Here is a 20,013-nt window from a genome sequence, read left to right on the forward strand (position 1 = left end):
CATCATCCGAAAGCACAACTTCAGATTCCACGTGTACGCCGATGACACCCAGCTCTACCACCAGCTGTTTCGACCCCTCCATTGTCTCTAATTTGTTAGACTGCTTGTCTGACATACAGTTCTGGATGAGCAGAAATTTCCTCCAACTAGATGTTGGGAAGACCAAAGCCATTGTTTTTGGTCCCCGCCACCAACTCTGTTCCCTAGTCACCGACTCCATTCCTCTCCCTGGCAACTGTCTCAGGCTGAACCAGACCGTCACATCCTTGGTGTCATATTTGACCCCGAGATGAGATTCCGAACACGTATCTGCGCCATCATCAAGACTGCCTACTTCCACCTCTACATCGCCCGACTCCAACCCTGCTTCAGCTCATCTGCTGTTGAAACACTCATCCATGCCTTTGTTACCTCTAGACTTGACTATTTCAATGCTCTTCTTGCCGGCCTCCCAAGCTCCATAAACTTTGAGCTGATCCAAAACTCGGCTGCCCGTATGCTAACTCGCACCAAGTCCCGTTCACCCCTCACCCCTGTGCTCGCTGACCTACATTGGCTCCCGGTCCAGCAATGCCTCAATCTTAAAATTCTCATCCTTGTTTTCATGTCCCTCCATGGCCTCACCCTTCCCTATCTGTTACCTCCTCCAGCCCTACAACCCTCCCAGATCTCTGCACTCCTTCAATTCTGGCCTTTTGCACATCCCATATTTGAAGTGCTCCACCATTGGCGGCTGTGCTTTCAGCTGCCTAGGCCCTAAGCTCTGGAATTCCCTCCCCGCCTCAGTATCTCTCTCTCCTCCTTTAAGACGCTCCTTAAAACCTACTTCTTTGACCAAGCTTTTGGCCATCTGCCCTAATATCTCCTTATGTGGTTCAGTGTCAAATATTGTTTTATAAGGCTCTTGGGAAGTGCCCTGCGATGTTTTACTATGTTAAAGGTGCTATATAAATGCAAGTTATTGTTGTTTTATAATCCACGTGCCTTTGATTAAATGGGCAATCCATTGGGAACTTACCTGATTTTCATTGCACTCTGTCAACAGGGAAAGACGCCATTTCTGGGGCGAACACAGTCTTCCTGCCTATTGACCAGAGAGGGCCTCATTGATGCAATTTTTGCCCTCTTTGATGAATGTAGTAGCCCTGAGCTGATGAAGATTAAATATGTGGCCAATTTTGTGAAGAAGCGTGAGTACTACACCATAAGGCTGTCATTGGTCTGATAAGATTCTTGTTTCTTTTGTATGGTGGCTCATGGTTAAAGCTTGAACTACTGTATGTAGTTACTGGTGTATTTAAGTACTCTGTCTCTCAAACTGTTCTCTCCATTTTCTTGCCTGGAATGCTGATGTCTTATAATGTAAGCTAAGCTTATTTCCTTGCCTTGCTTGGCTGAGTAGTACAAACAGGAGCTGAGCTACAATGACTCTTAACAGAGAGAGCAATCAGACATTGTAATGTTAAAGGAAAAGTGTACTCTTAATTACCTTATAATTAGTTGCTTTTCAGGGAGAGATAGCCACATGTGGAAAACTGCCCAGGTATGTCCTGTCCACAAAAAGCAGGACAAATCAAATCTGGCCAATTGCCGCCTCATCAGTCTCCTCTCAATCATCAGCAAAGTGATGGAAGGTGTCGTCGACAGTGCTATCAAGCAGCACTTACTCACCAACAACCTGCTCACTGATGCCCAGTTTGGGTTCTGCCAGGACCACCTTCTTACTTCTTAGGCAGTTCCTCGGAACCGAGGATGACTTGCTTCCACATTAAAAATGAGTTCGCAGGTGACTGATGAGTCCAATGCGGGACCTACAGTCTCTGTCACTGACATTCAGGCCTGGGCAGACGGTGGTTGAAGGGGCGGGTGGGTGGGGTGCTTGGGTTGACGTGCGCTCCTTCCGTTGTTTGCGCTTGGCTTCCGCTTGCTCCCGGCGAAGAGACTCGAGATGTTCGGCGCCTTCCCGGATGCTTCTGCCAGGACCACTGGGCTCCCGACCTCATTACAGTTTTGATCCAAACATGGACAAAAGAGCTGAGTTCCAGAGCTGAGGTGAGAGTGACTACCCTTGACATCAAGGCAGCATTTGACCGAGTGTGGCATCAAGGAGCCCTCGTAAAACTGAAGTCAATGGGAATCTGGGGAAAAACTCTCCACTGGCTGGAGTCATACCTAGCACAAAGGAAGATGGTTGTGGTGATTGAAGGTCAATCATCACAGCCCCAGGACATCGCTGCAGGAGTTCCTCAGGGAAGTGTCCTAGGCCCATCCATCTTCAGCTACTTCACCAAAGACCTTCCCTCCATCATAAGGTCAAAAATGGGGATGTTCGCCGATGACTGCACAGTGTTCAGTGCCATTTGCAACTCCTCAGATAATGAAGCAGTCCATACCTGCATGCAGCAAGACCTGGATGACATTCAGGCCTGGGCTGATGAGTGGCAAGTAATGTTCACGCCACACAAGTGCCAGGCAATGACTATCTCCAAAGAGCGAGTGTCTAACCACCGCCCCTTGACATTCAGCGGCATTACCATTGCCGAATCCCCCACCATAAATATCCTGGGGGGTCACCATTAACCAGAAACTTAACTGGACCAGCCACATAAATACTGTGGCAACAAGAGCAGGTGAGAGGCTCTGTATTCTGCAGCGAGTGTCTCACCTCCTGCTTCCCCAAAGCCTTTCCACCATCTACAAGGCACAAGTCAGGAGTGTGATGGAATACTCTCCACTTGCCTGGATGAGTGCAGCTCCAACAACACTCAAGAAGCTCGACACCATCCAGGACAAAGCAGCCCGCTTGATTGGCACCCCATCCACCACCTTAAACATTTACTCTCTCCACCACCGGTGCACCATGGCTGCAATGTGTACCATCTACAAGATGCACTGCAGCAACTCACCAAGGCTTCTTCAGCAGCACCTCTACCACCTAGAAGGACAAGGGCAGCAGGTGCATGGGAACACCACCACCTCCAAGTTCCCCTCCAAGTCACACATCATCCTGACTTAGAAGTATATTGCCGATCCTTCATCGTCGCTGGGTCAAAATCCTGGAACTCCCTCCCAAACAGCACTGTGGAAGTACCTTCCCCACACGGACTGCAGCAGTTCAAGGAGGCGGCTCACCACCACCTTCTCGAGGGCAACTAGGGATGGGCAATAAATGCTGGCCTTGCCAGCGATGCCCACATCCCATGAATGAATAAAAAAAAAATTCCTGGCCCTCCTGCAGCTGCCCTAGTTAGGGTGCATTCATGCTTTAGGTTAATGCTGATCAGAGGTAGCTCGGTGCACATACTGTGTATGACTTCTGATGTGAGCTATGGAATACTGTACACCATCCTACTGTCGCCAATCCTGATATATGGGGAGGGAATCTACACAAAATGTTTGCTCTCTGGCTGTATATTTCCAGTTCAAAACCATAAAAAAGGACGACTTGGAGACACCAGTTAATGGGAAATTCAGTAGACGATATTTTTCCTTAACTGAAGCTAATGAATCTACACAGTGATAACTGAGAAGTAATATTCCTCACCACCCACCCCTGCCTCAACTTTTGAAACTCTGACTTTTGTCTGATTATTGCATTATGTTCTACATAGAATTACATGGAGTACACATCACAGAAACATTCGCCCCATCTTGTCTATGCTGGTGTTTATGCTCCACACGAGCCTCCTCCCACCCCTTTTAATCTAACCCTGTCAATAATTCCTTCTATTCCTTTCTCCCTCATGTGCTTATCTAGCTTCCCCTTAAATGCATCTATGCTATTCAGCTGAAGTATTTGTGATAGCGCCTTCCACATTCTAGCCACTCTTTGGGTAAAGAAGTTTCTCCTGAATTCCCTATTGCATTTATTAGTGACCACCTTATATTCATGACCTCTAGTTTTGTACTCCCTCACAAGTAGAAACATTTTCTCCATGACTACTCTATGAAACCTTCTCTTCTCATAATCTAAAGACGTCTATCAGGTCACCCCTCAGTCTACCCTTTTCTGGAGAAAAGAGCCTCAGTCTGTCCTGATATGTATATCATCTCTGTTCTAGTATTCGGTTCCCACCTCTCCAGCACGGGGAGTCCTTTAGAATAACATGTGATGATCAGAAAGATATTAAATGAGAACAAATTAACAGTAAATGAAAACAATTTAAAGGTTACTTATGTTGGTCGGTGTTTGGGCAGAAAGTCAGTGGATAGTCTGCTAATTTGTAGGCAAGAGAACAGGACACAACGGAACCAATGAGAGATCAAATAGAATGTGCTGGAACCTAAGTGAGTGGGTGTTCTCTCTCTCACTCACCCACACAGGCGAGTGATCCAACAGCAAGAGACTGTGTGTGTGTGTTAGAGAGAGAAAGAGAGATCTTCCTCTTTCACACCCCTTGTTTTTGAGGGGAACAATTCCAACCAGTACTAAAATCCTGGGTCCTTGTTTGCCCCACATGGAGTGCTGCAGTTCAGTGAATCATGCAAGCAGTATAATAACGACAGATTTTATGATGTTCAGCCCAGGTAACGTTTTACATACCTGTATTGTGTTAGATTGGATGTGGATGTTTTTTTTAGTAGATTCAAACTGTCTTTTCTGTCTGCAGACAAAGATACCCTGACTGAAATGCGGGATTTGCAACCCTGCGCTGGTGACTTTGAGGTGAAAAACGTGATTGGTCGCGGTGTTTTTGCAGAAGTGCAGGTCGTACGAGAGAAAGCCACCAACGATGTTTATGCAATGAAAGTGATGAATAAGCAAGCGCTGATTGGACAGGATAATGTAAGCCGACATCTATTATGTAGATTTGGGTGTGATCTAAGTATCGCTTTGTCCGAAAGAGCTGTTGCTGCGGGCCCCACAGGATGGCGGAGCTGTTAGTTATCCAGTTGTGGCCATGCATGATTGATTATTGGAAAAGTCAACAATAATTCTAAGTTTCTCCCTTTTTAAAAAAAAAAGGTTTAAATTTAATCCAGTTTGAAGTTATTACAAGTTTTAATATAATACTTTAAGGCTGCCCAATCAATGTATCCCACTCCTATAGAGGGAGTTGGTTAGTTCATGTCCTGGGCCTATATATGCACAGTTTATTGTCCAAGCTCACTTTATTGCTGCCATTGCTTGAAATTCTGGGTTTTTTTGTGCTTGGCTAGGTGAAATGCATTTGCTGGGGAATGGATGTTTTCTAGCTCGGGCACCTACTGTCTGTGTTGGATGCACCACAAGTCATATGCAGGGTAGAGTTCCCTTTACTCTGCCTTAACCTTGGCCTCAGAATTGGTCCTTCTTTCTTTCCCCACTTCCCCCCAGCTACTCCTGTGTGACATTTCCATTACCAGCGTCAAACTTCATTGATGTAGTAGGACCCTTGCAGTTGGCAGAGAGAGGAAGCTCTTGTCACAAGTATGGCCTCCTTTAAAGCCGTGTTCCCAGGACGCAATGGCAGTGTTCCCCAGTCTCCTGCTCTTGACTCCCAAACACACATGGCTTTGAACATTTTGTCCCTTGCAGATATGTTGTCTGCACTGATCGTAAGCTGATATAATTGTGAAGGATTTTTTTCTGAATTTGAATTGGAGCTGAGACATTCAATACTGTACTAGAGAGGCCTGAGGAGAGCTAGCGTGGAAATGGACTTCTGTCAGTATTTTTGAAGGTGGGGAGGCTTGTCTTTCGCAATGTCTGAGATGCCTGTTGTAACTGTTAAAGAAATTCCACTGATGGTTGCACTTGGCAAATAGTAGTCACATGATGGTGTGATTGTGGTTGCAAGGGCTTTGAGGAATCTACATCCACTCGAGGGTTTACCATACTTGGAACAACTGCCATGCTATGCACTTGTAGTTCATTATTGCTGCATTATTAAAAACAGTATACCACTGAATGAACTGGCTCACTGGTCTATGTTTCAAGATTGTTCTTCCTCGTCGGCATTGGATCTTGTCTGCTAACCCTTTTCCATGATGTTCACCCTGGCCAGCATGAAGTAGGAAAGTGTTCTTCCCCCTCTCTCTGCCACTGCATAGGAAGAAGATAATTCATGCCTTTTGAACAGAGTTATGGGGGTAGGGGTCACTGAAAGAGTAGAAATCTACAGATGATGGTGGCATTGACAAATTGCTAGGAAGACTTGACTGTTCATTGGCCAAGTAGACTGGGAAACCTTGCCTAAGCTTCACAGGGTCTTGCTTAGAGTACAGTTTATCCTCCTGCGCCCTTGTTACTGTGACAGAATGATTTATCTGGTGAGTACTCCCACCCAGTATTAATATTGGTATGCTTGATCCAGTTCTTCATTAACTGGCATCAGTTTAATTTTTTTTTAAGCAATGCCACAGCAAACTCTGGCTGTGCTGGGGGGGGGGGTGGGGGTGTTGGGGAAACAAGACTGCTACAAGGAATCTGGTCAGCCAAGGAATTGAGGAGGAATTGTATATCTCTGAACAGAGAGAGGATTAGTTGTTACACTGCTCTTACTTGCTTCTTTACAATGATTCAAACAGCATTGGACCCTGAGATCAGATAGCTTCCCCTATTAGCCCTAAGAGGGTTATAGCCTGAAGAGGCTAAAGGGAAGAAAATGGAGAGGGGGAGAATTAGAGGTTAAACAAGGTTTTAAAAAAGAACAAAATAAATTGTTTTGCAGTGTGTGAAAGTTACTTAGTGGGTTATATATGCAGCATGTAAAGTGCTGATTGACTGATTTATTGTATGAGCGTGTGTGGTTTTAGTTATACATCAATAAGTTTGTGATCTACTGTTTCTGTAGTTTAGAGTTGACTTGTACAGTTTTATTGCTGTTTCCAAGCTTCACCCACCCCACTCTTAGATATTTTTTCTTGGTTGACAGGTGGTGTTTTTTGAGGAGGAATGCAGTATCCTGTCACGCAGCACCAGCCCCTGGCTGCCACCATTACAGTATGCATTTCAGGACAAGTCTTTTATCTATCTGGTGAGTAGCTGAAGCAGCACCAAGCAAGATAAGCACTGGGGAAAGGGCTTGTTTGTTACCCGGAGTATCACTAGCTGCTGGTGTCCACAAAATTGTACCAAGAAAGGTAGTCAGCAACTTGAGAGGAAGGGCGAACTTCCAAAAACATTGATTTATTTCCATTTCAAGTGTATTCTCTTCCTCCCCCCTGCCCCCACCCCCACTTCTCCCAAGATATTCCCTCCTTACTGGGCTAAGTTTCCATGGGTACTGGGTACCCTCTACTACCTTACCTGAGTAGCCCTCCTTCATGGTTCAATCTAGACTGTGAAGGTGGGCAGGCATAACTCTGGGAGCATCACAGCCAAGTCTTACTTTATCCTCATCTGATGTTCGCACAATTGCACTTCCAGCAGGTACAGTAGCTTTTTTTAAAAATCCCCCTCACCCCCAAAACTCGGGAGTTAAGGGCAATTTTAATGCTCCAGTTAGATTGGCTAATTCACTGCAAACAAGGAATCAAATTTTGGGTTTTCCAACATACGGCTCAGTTTATCACTTGTCAGCTGAACATTTGGTGGAGCCCATGTGAATTGTATGAGGAATCTTCAATATCTCTCGCTCCCTCCCTCGGACAAATGGATTCTCCATTTGCTAATCCCTGAAAATCAACTTGTGCTGAACATCTGAAAGATAGACAACCACTTAAAATCCCAGACTGCATTTCCCACCCACTTAGTATCCGAGACAATATTTTTCTCTTTGTAATAATCCTCAAATGTTTTGACATAAGACATCTATTCACAGTGAGCAGACCAACATGATTAGCTTTCTTCCAAAGACCTGGAAAACCTGGGAGTGCTGCAACCAATGCTTTTCCATTAGTGGAATCAACTGAGTGTATTTTTCAAAAGCTAATCAACAATTGCTTTAATTTTATAAATGATTTGGATGGAATACAGACATGTCTGAATGGACTGATTTTCAAAAGGCATTCGATAAGGTGCCACACAAGATTAAGGCTCATGGGATTGGGGGTAATATATTATCTTGGATTCAGGATTGGTTAAAGGACAGAAAACAGACAGTAGGAATAAAAGGGTCATTTTCCAGTTGGCAGGCTGTAACTAGTGGGGTGCCACAAGGATCAGTGCTTGGGCCTCGGCTATATATAATGCAGTATAATGTGGATAAATGCAAGGTTATCCACTTTGGTGGCAAAAACAGGAAGGCAGATTATTATCTGAATGGCAATAGATTGGGAGAAGGGGAAGTGCAACGAGACCTGGGTGTCCTTGTGCACCAGTCGTTGAAGGTAAGCATGCAGGTGCTGCAGGCAGTTAAAAAGGCAAATGGTATGTTGGCCTTCGTAGCGAGATGATTTGAGTACAGGAACAAGGATGTCTTGCTGCAGTTGTACAGGGCCTTGGTGAGACCACACCTTGAGTATTGTGTGCAGTTTTGGTCGCCTTATCTGAGGAAGGATGTTCTTGCCATGGAGGGAGTGCAGCGAAGATTCACCAGGCTGATACCTGGGATGGCAGGAATGACGTATGAGGAGAGATTGGGTCGATTGGGCTTGTACTCGCTGGAGTTTAGAAGAATGAGAGGGGATCTCATTGAAACTTATAAAATTCTAACAGGACTAGACAGATTAGATGCAGGAAGGATGTTCCTGATGGTGGGGGAGTCCAGAACCAGGGGTCACAGTCTAAAGATAAGGGGTAGGCCATTTAGGACAGAGATGAGGAGGAATTTCTTCACCCAGAGAGTGGTGAACCTGTGGAATTCTCTACCACAGAAGGCAGTTGAGGCCAATTCATTAAATATATTCAAGAAGGAGTTAGATATATTTCTTAAGGCTAAAGGGATCAAGGGATATGGGGAGAAAGCAGGGACAGGGTACTGAGTTTGGATGATCAGCCATGATCTCATTGAATGGCGGAGCAGGCTCGAGGGGCCGAATGGCCTACTCCTGCTCCTATCTTCTATATTTACAATCTATATCAATGACTTAGGTGAGTAGATCAAGTGTAATGTATCCAAGTTTGCTGATGACACAAAGCTAGGTGGGAAAGTAAGCTGTGAGGAGGAGCAAAGAGGCTGCAAAGGGGTGTAGACCGGTTAAGTGAGTGTGCAAGAAGGTGGCAGATGTTGTATAATGTAGGGAAATGTGAAATGATCCATTTTGGTAGGAACATAGTAACACAGGAACAGGAGTAGGCCATTCAGCCTCTCGAGCCTGTTCTGCCATTCAATGAGATCATGGCTGATCTACAACCTCACTCTATATACCTGCCTTTGGCCCATATCCCTTAACACCTAGGAAGAATAGAAAAGCAGATTTTTTTTCAAAAGGTAAGAGATTAGTAAATATTGGTATGCAGAGGGATTTGGGTGTCCTTGTACATGAATCACAGAAAGTTAATGTGCAAGTACAGCAAGCAATTAGGAAGGCAGATGGTATGTTAGCCTTTATTGCAAGGGGGTTGGAGTACAAGAGTAAGGAAGTTAGGCTGCAATTATATAGGGCTTTGGTGAGAGTACACCTGGAGTACTGTGCACAGTTTTGGTCTCCTTACCTAAGGAATGATATACTTGCCTTAGAGGGGGTGCAACAAAGGTTCACTAGATTGATTCCTGGGATGAGAGGGTCATCCTATAAAGAAAAATTGAGTAGAACAGGCCTATATTCTCTGGAGTTTAGAAGAATGAGAGGTGATCTCATTGAAACGTATTAAATTCTTAGAGGGCTTGACAGGGTAGATGCTGAGAGTCTGTTTCCCCTGGCTGGAGAGTCTAGAACCAGGGGTCACAGTCTCAGGATATGCGGGTCGGCCATTTAAGACTGAGATGAGGAGAAATTTCTTCACTCAGAGGGTTGTGAATCTGTGGAATTCTCTGCCCCAGAGGGCTGTGGAGGCTCAGTCGTTGAGTGTATTCAAGGCTGAGATCAACAGATTTTTGGACACTAAGGGAGTCCAGGGTTATGGGGATAGGGTGGGAAAGTGGAGTTGAGTCGGAGGATCAACCATGACCTTATTGAATGGCAGAGCATGCTCGAGGGGACGTATGGCCTACTGATGCTCCTATTTCTTATGTTCTTGTATTATGTTCTTGTAATCTAAGCATAATGGACAAATTTAGTTGGTAGTAAATGCATAAATCACTGCACAAGTGGCAGTGGGTGTGCATGGAAAATCAAATTTCTAACCCACTCCAGACTGGCAAAAGTTACTGTAGAATTGCTGCTCATTTCAAATTGTGGCACACGTAATCTAAACAGGGCAATAAAGGCATAGTGAGCCTGTTTAAATAGAGGTGCTCAAGTAACGTGAGGCAGTCATGTCAATAAAAATCTATACAGACAAACATAATTGCTTTGCTATTAAGTTGTGAGCAGTGTTTTAAACAAAAACAAGTGTAGCATGCGTTTTCTGCCAGGAGATGTCATTAGTGATCTTCGAATCAATGTGTATGTATTTCTGTATAGCATCGGGGAAACTGTTTGATTTCGTGTAACTGTAGATATTTTTTTTTTTTGGGTGAGGATAGTGAGAAAGAGGAGGATTTCAGATACGGAGTATTGCTAGTTCACTTCAAACAGGTAGGGTCTGTCTTGTCTGGTTGAACGATGCACAAATTGCCTTTGGCGGACCAGTCTGTGTCCTGTCCATTGCTAAGGAAATGATGCCATGATGCTTATACTCGGCAACACCGGGATAAAGTAGTTGGTTATTCCAAAACTGACCTGGGATGCATTTAGATTCCAAGCTACAGTTTGTCTGGGGCAGAGCCTTAGATTCTTTGGACATGGCTATGTTGGCTGGTTATGAATGGAGCTGCCATATCATTCTTAAAGAAATAAAAAGTGGGAGCATTATTTGAATGTTAAAAATAGGTAAGGTTAAAAATATTTTAAATATTTGCTGCCTTGTAGCAGATCACTTTAGACTTGCTCCCCATTGAAACCAGTCATTTCAGATTTGTCCCCACTGGTGTGATAACTGGAAGGGAGAGGGGGTAATGCCAAGAGGTTTCATTGGAATCTCTGTGGGTTAGTCTCCTTTCCTGTCCTAGCAGCTGATCTGGAGAGGTGGGGCGTTGTTCCCTGTGAAGCTGCTTTCTAATGCTCTCTGTTGATGGCAAAAAAAAGGAAATCTTAAACAGTAAAGAATCATTGGGAGAATAAATGGTTAAAATAATGATTACTTCCTATAAGGCAGATTTATTTAAAAATACCCTAATTGGGAGGATTACCGCATATCTAAATTGAAAAATGTTGTTGCTACACTTGCCTCCTTTTTTAAAGAAGGTGTGTGTGTCTGTCTCTGGTAAAAGCTCTACTGTATGTCATTTATTGGAATGAAGTCAAAGCTTTATTATCCAAAAGCTCTGATTTGAGCTGTACTTGCAATAAAACTTTATATAACCCCCTCCTTTTCTCAAACGACTTACACAAGATTTGAGTGCTTGCCCAGCATGAAGGCTTTCTCCTATAGCATAAAAATGACCATTTCTGCATATTTTTCCAGCTTGACTCTCGTACTCAGAGCATAGAAACATAGCAGATAGGAGCAGGAGTAGGCCATTCGGCCCCTCGAGCCTGCTCCGCCATTCAATGAGATCATGGCTGATCATCCAAATTCAGTACCCTGTTCCTGCCTTCTCCCCATATCCCTTGATCCCTTTAGCCTTAAGAAATATATCTAACTCCTTCTTGAATATATTTAATGAATTGGCCTCAACTGCCTTCTGTGGTAGAGAATTCCACAGGTTCACCACTCTCTGGGTGAAGAAATTCCTCCTCATCTCTGTCCTAAATGGCTTATCCCTTATCCTTAGACTGTGACCCCTGGTTCTGGACTCCCCTGCCATCGGGAACATCCTTCCTGCATCTTGTCTGTCTAGTCCTGTTAGAATTTTATAAGTTTCAATGAGATCCCCTCTCATTCTTCTAAACTCCAGCAAGTATAAGTCCAATCGACCCAATCTCTCCTCATACGTCATTCCTGCCATCCCAGGTATCAGTCTGGTGAATCTTCGCTGCACTCCCTCCATGGCAAGAACATCCTTCCTCAAATAGGGTGACCAAAACTGCACACAATACTCAAGGTGTGGTCTCACCAAGGCCCTGTACAACTGCAGCAAGACATCCTTGTTCCTGTACTCGAACCCTCTCGCTACGAAGGCCAACATACCATTTGCCTTCTTAACCGCCTGCTGCACCTGCATGCTTACCTTCAGCAACTGGTGCACAAGGACACCCAGGTCTTGTTGCACTTCCCCTTCTCCCAATCTATTGCCGTTCAGATAATAATCTGCCTTCTTGTTTTTGCCACCAAAGTGGATAACCTCACATTTATCCATATTATACTGCATCTGCCATGCATCCGCCCAATCACCCAACCTGTCCAAATCATCCTGGAGTTTCTCAGCATCCTCCTCACAGCACACACGCCCACCCAGCTTTGTGTCAGCTGCAAACTTGGAGATATTACATCTAGTTCCCTCGTCTAGATCATTAATATATATTGTAGGAATTGCCAAATTCCTATCTGAAGTATTGAGACCAGGCAACTCTGGTAATTAAACGATGTTTAATACAAACTGGTGGAAGTAACAGTTAAAACGCAAGAGAACTAAACAGCAGGTGTTTGCTTAAGACTGACTCCACGAGGACTGATTCTGGAAGCTTCCCCGCTGACGTCACATTTCCCGCCGTTGGGAACGTCACGTCACCTGCGTGATGACATCATCGCGTTCGGTCTACATCTTAAAGGGACCGCGTTATTTGCATACAGCAAACAAATACAGGTACCGATTCACTCTGTTAAAGGCAATTATGTACATCCATATAAGAGTCCCTTGGTGGCTCTGCCACATGCGCCCCCCCAGAATTGTCCTTAACAGCGAAAGTCAATCGAAGAGGAGGTCGGACGAGCCTGTTCGAATGACTCCGATATTCCCGGAGTCGCCAATCGCCATCGCAGCCGTGGGGCATACTGCAGGTTCGGTCTTCCTTTCGCGCAGCCGGTGCTGGTAGCTTTTGGTTGCCTTGGGCGTGAAACCGCAGGGTGGGCGGCAGCATCTGGCCTTCGTGCCGAAACGGGCGTGGTAATAACACAAGGCGGATGGTGGGGGCGTCGGGGCGGGGCCCCGTGGGGAAGGATGCCTCGAGGTGGCGCAATGTTGCTGCATGACCACGTAAATAGTATCAGCTTCGTCCGCAAGCGCCACACAATCCGCGGTTTCCGACCGTGCGAGGGCTGCCTGTACCTGCTCGGGAAACTGGCTCAGGAACAACTCCCGAAAGAGAAAACATTGCGGTTCGGACCCGAGAAGTGTGAGCATCCGGCTCCTTAACTCCGACGGCTTGGAGTCGCCTAGCCCGGGCAGCGTGAGCAATCGTCGTGCACGCTCCGCCTTCGTGAGGCCGAAAACCTGAAGTAGCCGCGCCTTAAGGGTATTATACTTGCTGTCGGCCGGGGGGTTTTCCAGCAGGTTGATGATCCTCGAAGCCGTGGAGCTGTCGAGTGCGGAGACCACGTAGAGATACCGGGTCTGATCCACCACGATATTCCGAAGCTCAAACTGAGCCTCCGCTTGCACAAACCAGGAGGCCACCTGTTGTTCCCAGAACCGAGGGAGCTTCAAAGCCACTGCGTTTGCATCTTATCGTGGCACTGCGTCTCGCTTCCTCCGCGAAGATCGTTCGCAAAGATTCGGGGTCACCACTGTAGGAATTGCCAAATTCCTATCTGAAGTATTGAGATCAGGCAACACTGGTAATTAAACGATGTTTAATACAAACTGGTGGAAGTAACAGTTAAAACGCAAGAGAACTAAACAGCAGGTGTTTGCTTAAGACTGACTCCACGAGGACTGATTCTGGAAGCTTCCCCGCGTCATCACGTTTCCTGCCGTTGGGAACGTCACGTGACCTGCGTGATGACATCATCGCGTTCGGTCTACATCTTAAAGGGACCGCGTTATTTACATACAGCAAACAAATACAGGTACCGATTTACACTGTTAAAGGCAATTATGTACATTCATATAAGAGTCCCTTGGTGGCTCTGCCACAATGTTATGAATAGCTGGGGTCCTAGGACCGATCCCTGCGGTACCCCACTAGTCACTGCCTGCCACTCAGAAAAAGACCCATTTATTCCAACTCTTTGCTTCCTGTCTGCCAACCAGTTCTCTATCCAAGTCAGTACCTTGCCCCCAATCCCATGTGCCTTAACTTTACACACTAATGTCTTATGCGGGACCTTATCGAAAGCCTTCTGAAAGTACAAGTACACCACATCCACTGGTTCTCCCTTATCTATTCTACCAGTTACATCCTCAAAAAATTCCAGTAGATTAGTCAAGCACGATTTACCTTTTGTAAATCCATGTTGACTTTGTCCGATTCTGTCACTGTTTTCCAAGTGCTCTGCTATTACATCTTTTATAATGGACTCTAGCATTTTCCCCACTACCGATGTCAGGCTTACTGGTCTATAATTCCCCGTTTTCTCTCTACCACCTTTTTTGAATAGTGGGGTAACATTAGCTACCCTCCAATCCATGGGAACTGTTGCAGAGTCAATAGAATTTTGGAAGATGACCAGCAATGCATCTACTATTTCTAGGGCCACTTCCTTAAGTACCCTAGGATGTAGATTATCAGGCCCATGGGATTTATCGGCCTTCAATCCCGTCAATTTCCCTAACACCATTTCCCTACAAATACTGATTTCATTCAGTTCCTCCCTCTCATTAGACCCTATGTTCCCCGACATCTCTGAGAGGTTATTTGTGTCCTCCTTTGTGAAGACAGAACCAAAGTATGTATTTAATTGGTCTGTCATTTCTTTGTTCCCCATTATAAATTCCCCTGATTCTGACTGCAAGGGACCTACGCTTGACTTCACCAATCTTTTTCTCTTCACATTATCTATAGAGGCTTTTACAGTCAGTTTTTATGTTCACTGCAAGCTTACTCTCATACTCTATTTCCCCCCTCTTAATTAATCCCTTTGTCCTCCTTTGCTGAATCCTAAACTGCTCCCAATCCTCAGGTTTACTGCTTTTTCTGGCCAATTTATATGTCCTCTCCTTGGATCGTATGCTATCCCTAATTTCCCTTGTTAGCCACGGTTGAGTCACCTTTTTTGTTCTATTTTTATGCCAAACAGGGATGAACAAATTCTGTAGTTCATCCATGCGACCTTTAAATGTTTGCCATTACCTATCCACCGTCAACCCTTTGAGTAACGTTCCCCAATCACTCCTACCCAACTCGCACCTCATACCATTGTAGTCTCCTTTATTTAAATTCTGGACCCGAGTCTCTGAGTCAAATACTTCAGTCTCCATTTTAATGAAGAATTCGATCATATTATGATCGCTCCGCCCCAAGGGGCCTCGCACAACAAGATTGCTAATTATTCCTTTCTCATTACATAATACCCAGTCTAAGATGGCCTGATCTCTTGTTGATTCCTTGACATATTGGTCCAGGAAACCATCCCATATACACTCTCTAGGAATTCCTCCTCCACAGTATTGTTACTAATTTGGTTAGCCCAATCTATATGTAGATTAAAGTCACCCATGATAACTGCTATGCCCTTATTGCACGTGTCTCTAATTTCCCGTTTAATGCCATCCCCAACCTCAGCATTACTGTTTGGGGGTCTGTATACAACTCCCACTAACATTTTCTGCCCCTTGGTATTTCTCAGCTCTGCCCATACAGATTCCACATCATCAGAGCTAATATCCTTCCTTACTATTGTGTTAATCTCCTCTTTAACCAGCAATGCTACCCCACCTCCTTTTCCTTTTTGCCTGTCTTTCCTGATATTGAATACCCCTGGATGTTGAGTTCCCAGCCTTGGTCACCTGGAGCCATGTTTCCGTAATCCCAATCATATCATATCTGTTTACATCTATTTGCGCAGCTAATTATCCACCTTATTGCGAATGCTCCTCGCATTAAGACACAAAGGCCTAGAAATTCAGTATAGCCACTTTTGGGGCGGTAAAGTCGGGTGGGCGCTAAATTTAGTGCCCGCCGGAAAGTGGAGGCCACTTCGCCGATATTCAGTAGCTTTGGCCAAGGAGTTTGGGCGAGCGCTGAAACTGGCGTTGCACTCCTATCTTTAGGCGCTAAGCCGGCGGTGCAGACTGATAACGCCGAGGCCGGGCGCAGCGCAGGTGCGGTCATGTTTTGATTGACAGCAGACACCCTGACGCCGGCCAGCTCTTAAAGGGGGAAGGGTCGACTTTGTCTGCTGCCACGCCCTGGATAGTGGAGCCCTGCAGCTAGGCCTGAACACTGCTGGTGGACCCAAATAGCGCCTGAAGCCATGCAGAAGGCCCGTGAACGAGCGCAGCGCTTCTCAGAGCATGCTTTGAGGGTGCTGCTTAGGGGTTTGGAAAAGAAAAGAGAGATCTTGTGCCCGAACAGTGGCAAGAAGGCTCCCAGGAGGCAGTACAGGAGAGCCTGGAGGGAAATCGCCCAGAGGGTCTCAGCCAACAGCGATGTCCCCAGGACTGGTGACCAATGCCGCAAGAAGTACAACGACCTCACTCGGTTGGTCAGGGTGAGTACCCTTTCCAGTGTCCTCCTCATCCTTGCATGTGCACCTCACATTATGGGCAAAGGGACCTCAAAGGCCTAATGGCCAGCCCTCCTCCCGCAGCTATGGCACTGGCATGATCATCAATAGCACTTTCTGCACTTTACGCACTGGCCAAGCTATTCGACCATGGGAGGCAGTGCACACAACAACAGGGCACCACACTGGCCAAGCTATTCGACCATGGGAGGCAGTGCACACAACAACAGGGCACCACACTGGCCAAGCTATTCGACCATGGGAGGCAGTGCACACAACAACAGGGCACCACACTGTACTTAGAGGCCGTCCTTTCTCTTGCAGGCCAAGCTGGCGCAGAATCTGAAGAGCCGGACTGTCACCGGGGGAGGCCGTGTCCAGTTCCAGGAGCTCAGTGACCTGGAGGAGCGCGTGGCTCGACTCATGCGTGCCCGGGTGGTTGGTCCCGTAGCTATTGGAGATGCCGACCCTGTGCTGGGCCCCAATGGTAAGGACATGACCGTTTGAACCTCTCTCGTTCCCCTTGCGCTTCAGATCTACATCCTTTGCCACTGTCCCACCAATGCGCATAATGCCACCACTCATGCCTCCCTCGCTGGCGCCCTGTCCTCACTCTAAAGCTACTCTTGTGCCTTCCTGCTTTCAGCTGGTGAGGAGGAGGTCCCTGAAGCTGAGAGTGCCAGTCCCTCGGAAGAGGAGGACGACGAGGACCAAGAGGAAGGCGGCACATCGGGGGAACCCTCATCCGCGCCAGGGGATGGCAATGGAGGGGAGACGTCTTGCCTGGAGGAGAGCCAGGGGGAAGTGTTGCAGGGGGGTGTAGCTCCTGGGCTCAGTGGCGTCCAGGCACGCGGGAAGGGTCGGGCAGCACGGCGGCCTTCTCCCCAGAGGGGGGAAGTGTTGCAGGGGAGGGCAGTTGCTGGGCCCAGTGGCGTCCAGGCACGCGGGAAGGGTCGGGCAGCACGGCGGCCTTCTCCCCAGAGGGGGGGAAGTGTTGCAGGGGAGGGCAGTTGCTGGGCCCAGCGGCGTCCAGGCACGCGGGAAGGGTCGGGCAGCTTGGCGGCCTTCTCCCCAGAGGGAGAGTCCGGCCTCCAGTCCGGAGACGGTCCTCGCCCAGGAGGTGCGCCTCCTTGATGAAATGTCCGCGGACTCGGAGCGGCGCCACACCGAGTTCATGGGGGTTGTGGGACAGTTGCCTCAGGCCATTGAGTCCCTGGCTCATAGTGTGGCCGATTTCGGGGACTCACAGGCCAGGGGTGTCGACCAACTCGCGGCAGCACAGGATGCGAGTCGAGAGTTCCTGAGTGGTGCCGTGCAGACACTGGCTGGTCTGATGCGGGCACAGACCAGGGCAGTTCGGGCACTCACTTCTGCCACACTCGCTGTGTCACGGAGGCATCGCCAGGGCACCCGCCGCCCTGCTGCAGCACAGCGGTCTGGCCTTCACCAGATTGCTGCGCTTGCTGCAGTGCCAGCCCGGCCGAGTGCCAGTGTCTCTGGCGACCAGCGAGCGCCTGGCATCAGCCAGCTTGCCCCCATTGCTGCAGCCGCCACTGCCACTCTCCCAGCCAAGCTGCGACGAGCTGCTGCAGAGACTGATGCTGCCCAGCCACAGCTGCAGCAGTCAGCAGCCGGCCCCTCCAGGGCCGGACCTCGTCTAGGCCGACCCCCAAGGGCATCTGCCGTCACGCATTGTGCCCCTCAGGAGCCTTCCCCCAGCCTTGCAACACCCACAGGGCCCAGGTTGAGGCGGAGCAACAGGTCGGGCAGGGGTCGGAGAAGCCTGCACAAGGACTCGCCCTCTCGGCACACCAAGTAGAGTGTGTTGCCAACTGTTTTTTTATATGGGGGTGTTTGTGTTCTGTATGGGGGGGGCTTATTTTGGTAAGGCCGAAGATGAAGGCAACTTTTTTTATATGGGGGTGTTTGTGTTCTGTATGGGGGGGTTTGTCTTGGTTAGGCCGAGGATGAAGGCCAATTGGATGGACAAGTTTTGTTATTCCTCCCCAGGTTCTGGGAGTGAGATATGTTTTTGACTGTTTTTTGGGGGTCTTGTCTGTTTTTCTGTTTCATGTGGGAAGGGCCCTGAGTTTGTTAAATAAAGCTTTTTATTTATTCAGCTTGTCCAGGTGTCATGTTTCAAGTGGTTGTTGCGTTAACCGGCTGAGGGCTTGCGGAGCGGCTGCATTCAGGTGCGTTCATTGCCACAAGTCATTCCTTGACGGGGCCTAGAAGTGTCGTTCAATAAGCGGACGGCCCTTGGACCTTGTGGCTCCCTCCTGGGCTGGTACTCCTCCTCCTCCTCCTGGTCCTCCTGCTCGTCCTCCTGAGGTGGTGGTCCAACGTGAGGTGGCAGTGCCTGAGTCCTGCGGATAGCCAGGTTGTGCAGCATGCAGCAAACGACGACGAACTGGGAGACTCTATCCGGCGAATACTGTAGAGATCCGCCGGAACGATCCAGGCAGCGGAACCGTTGCTTGAGGACGCCAATCGTTTGCTCTATGATGTTCCTTGTGGCTTGATGGCTTTCGTTGTATGCCTCCTCAGCAGGGGTCCTGGGCGCGCGGAGCGGGGTCATGAGCCAGTACACAAAGGGTAGCCCTTGTCCCCAATAAGCCATCCCCTTGGTGGAGGCTGTGCCTCGAACATGTCAGCCACATTGTGGCTGCTTCCTGGAAAGCGGACATTGACAGCTAGGATGCGCTGCCTGTGGTCACACACCAACTGTACATTGAGGGAATGGTAGCCCTTCCGGTTGCGGTAATCCTCGGCATTGTCGATAGGTGCCCGCATAGCCACATGCGTGCAGTCAATGGCGCCCTGCACCATGGGGAAGTCGGCGATCCTGGCAAAACCGACTGCACGCTGCTCCTGCCTCTCTAGGGTCATGGGGAAGGAGATGAATTGGTGTCTCCTTGCGAAAAGGGCATCGGTGACCTGCCGGATGCAGTGATGCACGGCGAACTGGGAGATGTTCGCTATGTCCCCAGCAGCGGCTTGGAAGGAGCCGCTTGCATAAAAGTTCAGAGCCACCGTGACCTTCACTTCCACCGACAGAGACGTCCTGCACATCAGCTGTGGACGCAGATTTCTGTGAAGCAGCTGGCAGATCTCTGCAACCATCTCCCTTCTGAAGCGCAGCCTCTTAACACAATGCGCGGCAGTCATGGTGAGATAGGACACCTGCTGCCGGTATTCCCTGAGTGGGTAAGGCCTACGTTGCCGACGCCTGATGGCCCCTCTGCGTCTAGGCATGGCTGGCCCTCTCACACAGCGTCTGCGAGCCCTTCGCACATAATGCTGGAACTGAGGGTTGGAGCCCCATGCAGCCCCCATAATAAACTTGCAAACAGTGAAATCACAATGAGTCAAATTTCCAAGCTCTGGCCAGAAGCCAAAAATACCTCTCCTATGTTGTCCCAAATCAGTAAGGTCTGTTCCTTGGTCTCTGTCCAGAA

General features: G+C 47.9%; 1 protein-coding gene across 4 annotated transcripts in view; it reads left to right on the top strand.

The window, feature by feature from the left end:
• The window catches only part of cita (citron rho-interacting serine/threonine kinase a), a 311,435-nt gene that overhangs the window by 30,645 nt on the left and 260,777 nt on the right, over positions 1–20,013 (top strand). For all 4 annotated transcript variants that reach the window (XM_085961882.1, XM_085961879.1, XM_085961880.1 and 1 more), the window contains exons 3-5: positions 1,046–1,190; positions 4,611–4,786; positions 6,858–6,959. In XM_085961882.1, coding sequence (XP_085818008.1) covers positions 1,046–1,190; positions 4,611–4,786; positions 6,858–6,959 — 423 coding nt within the window. The remainder of the gene's footprint in view (positions 1–1,045; positions 1,191–4,610; positions 4,787–6,857; positions 6,960–20,013) is intronic.

Source organism: Somniosus microcephalus, chromosome 19, assembly GCF_052327205.1.
Source record: "Somniosus microcephalus isolate GS21.2 chromosome 19, FLI_Smic_1.0, whole genome shotgun sequence".
Taxonomy (NCBI): domain Eukaryota; kingdom Metazoa; phylum Chordata; class Chondrichthyes; order Squaliformes; family Somniosidae; genus Somniosus; species Somniosus microcephalus.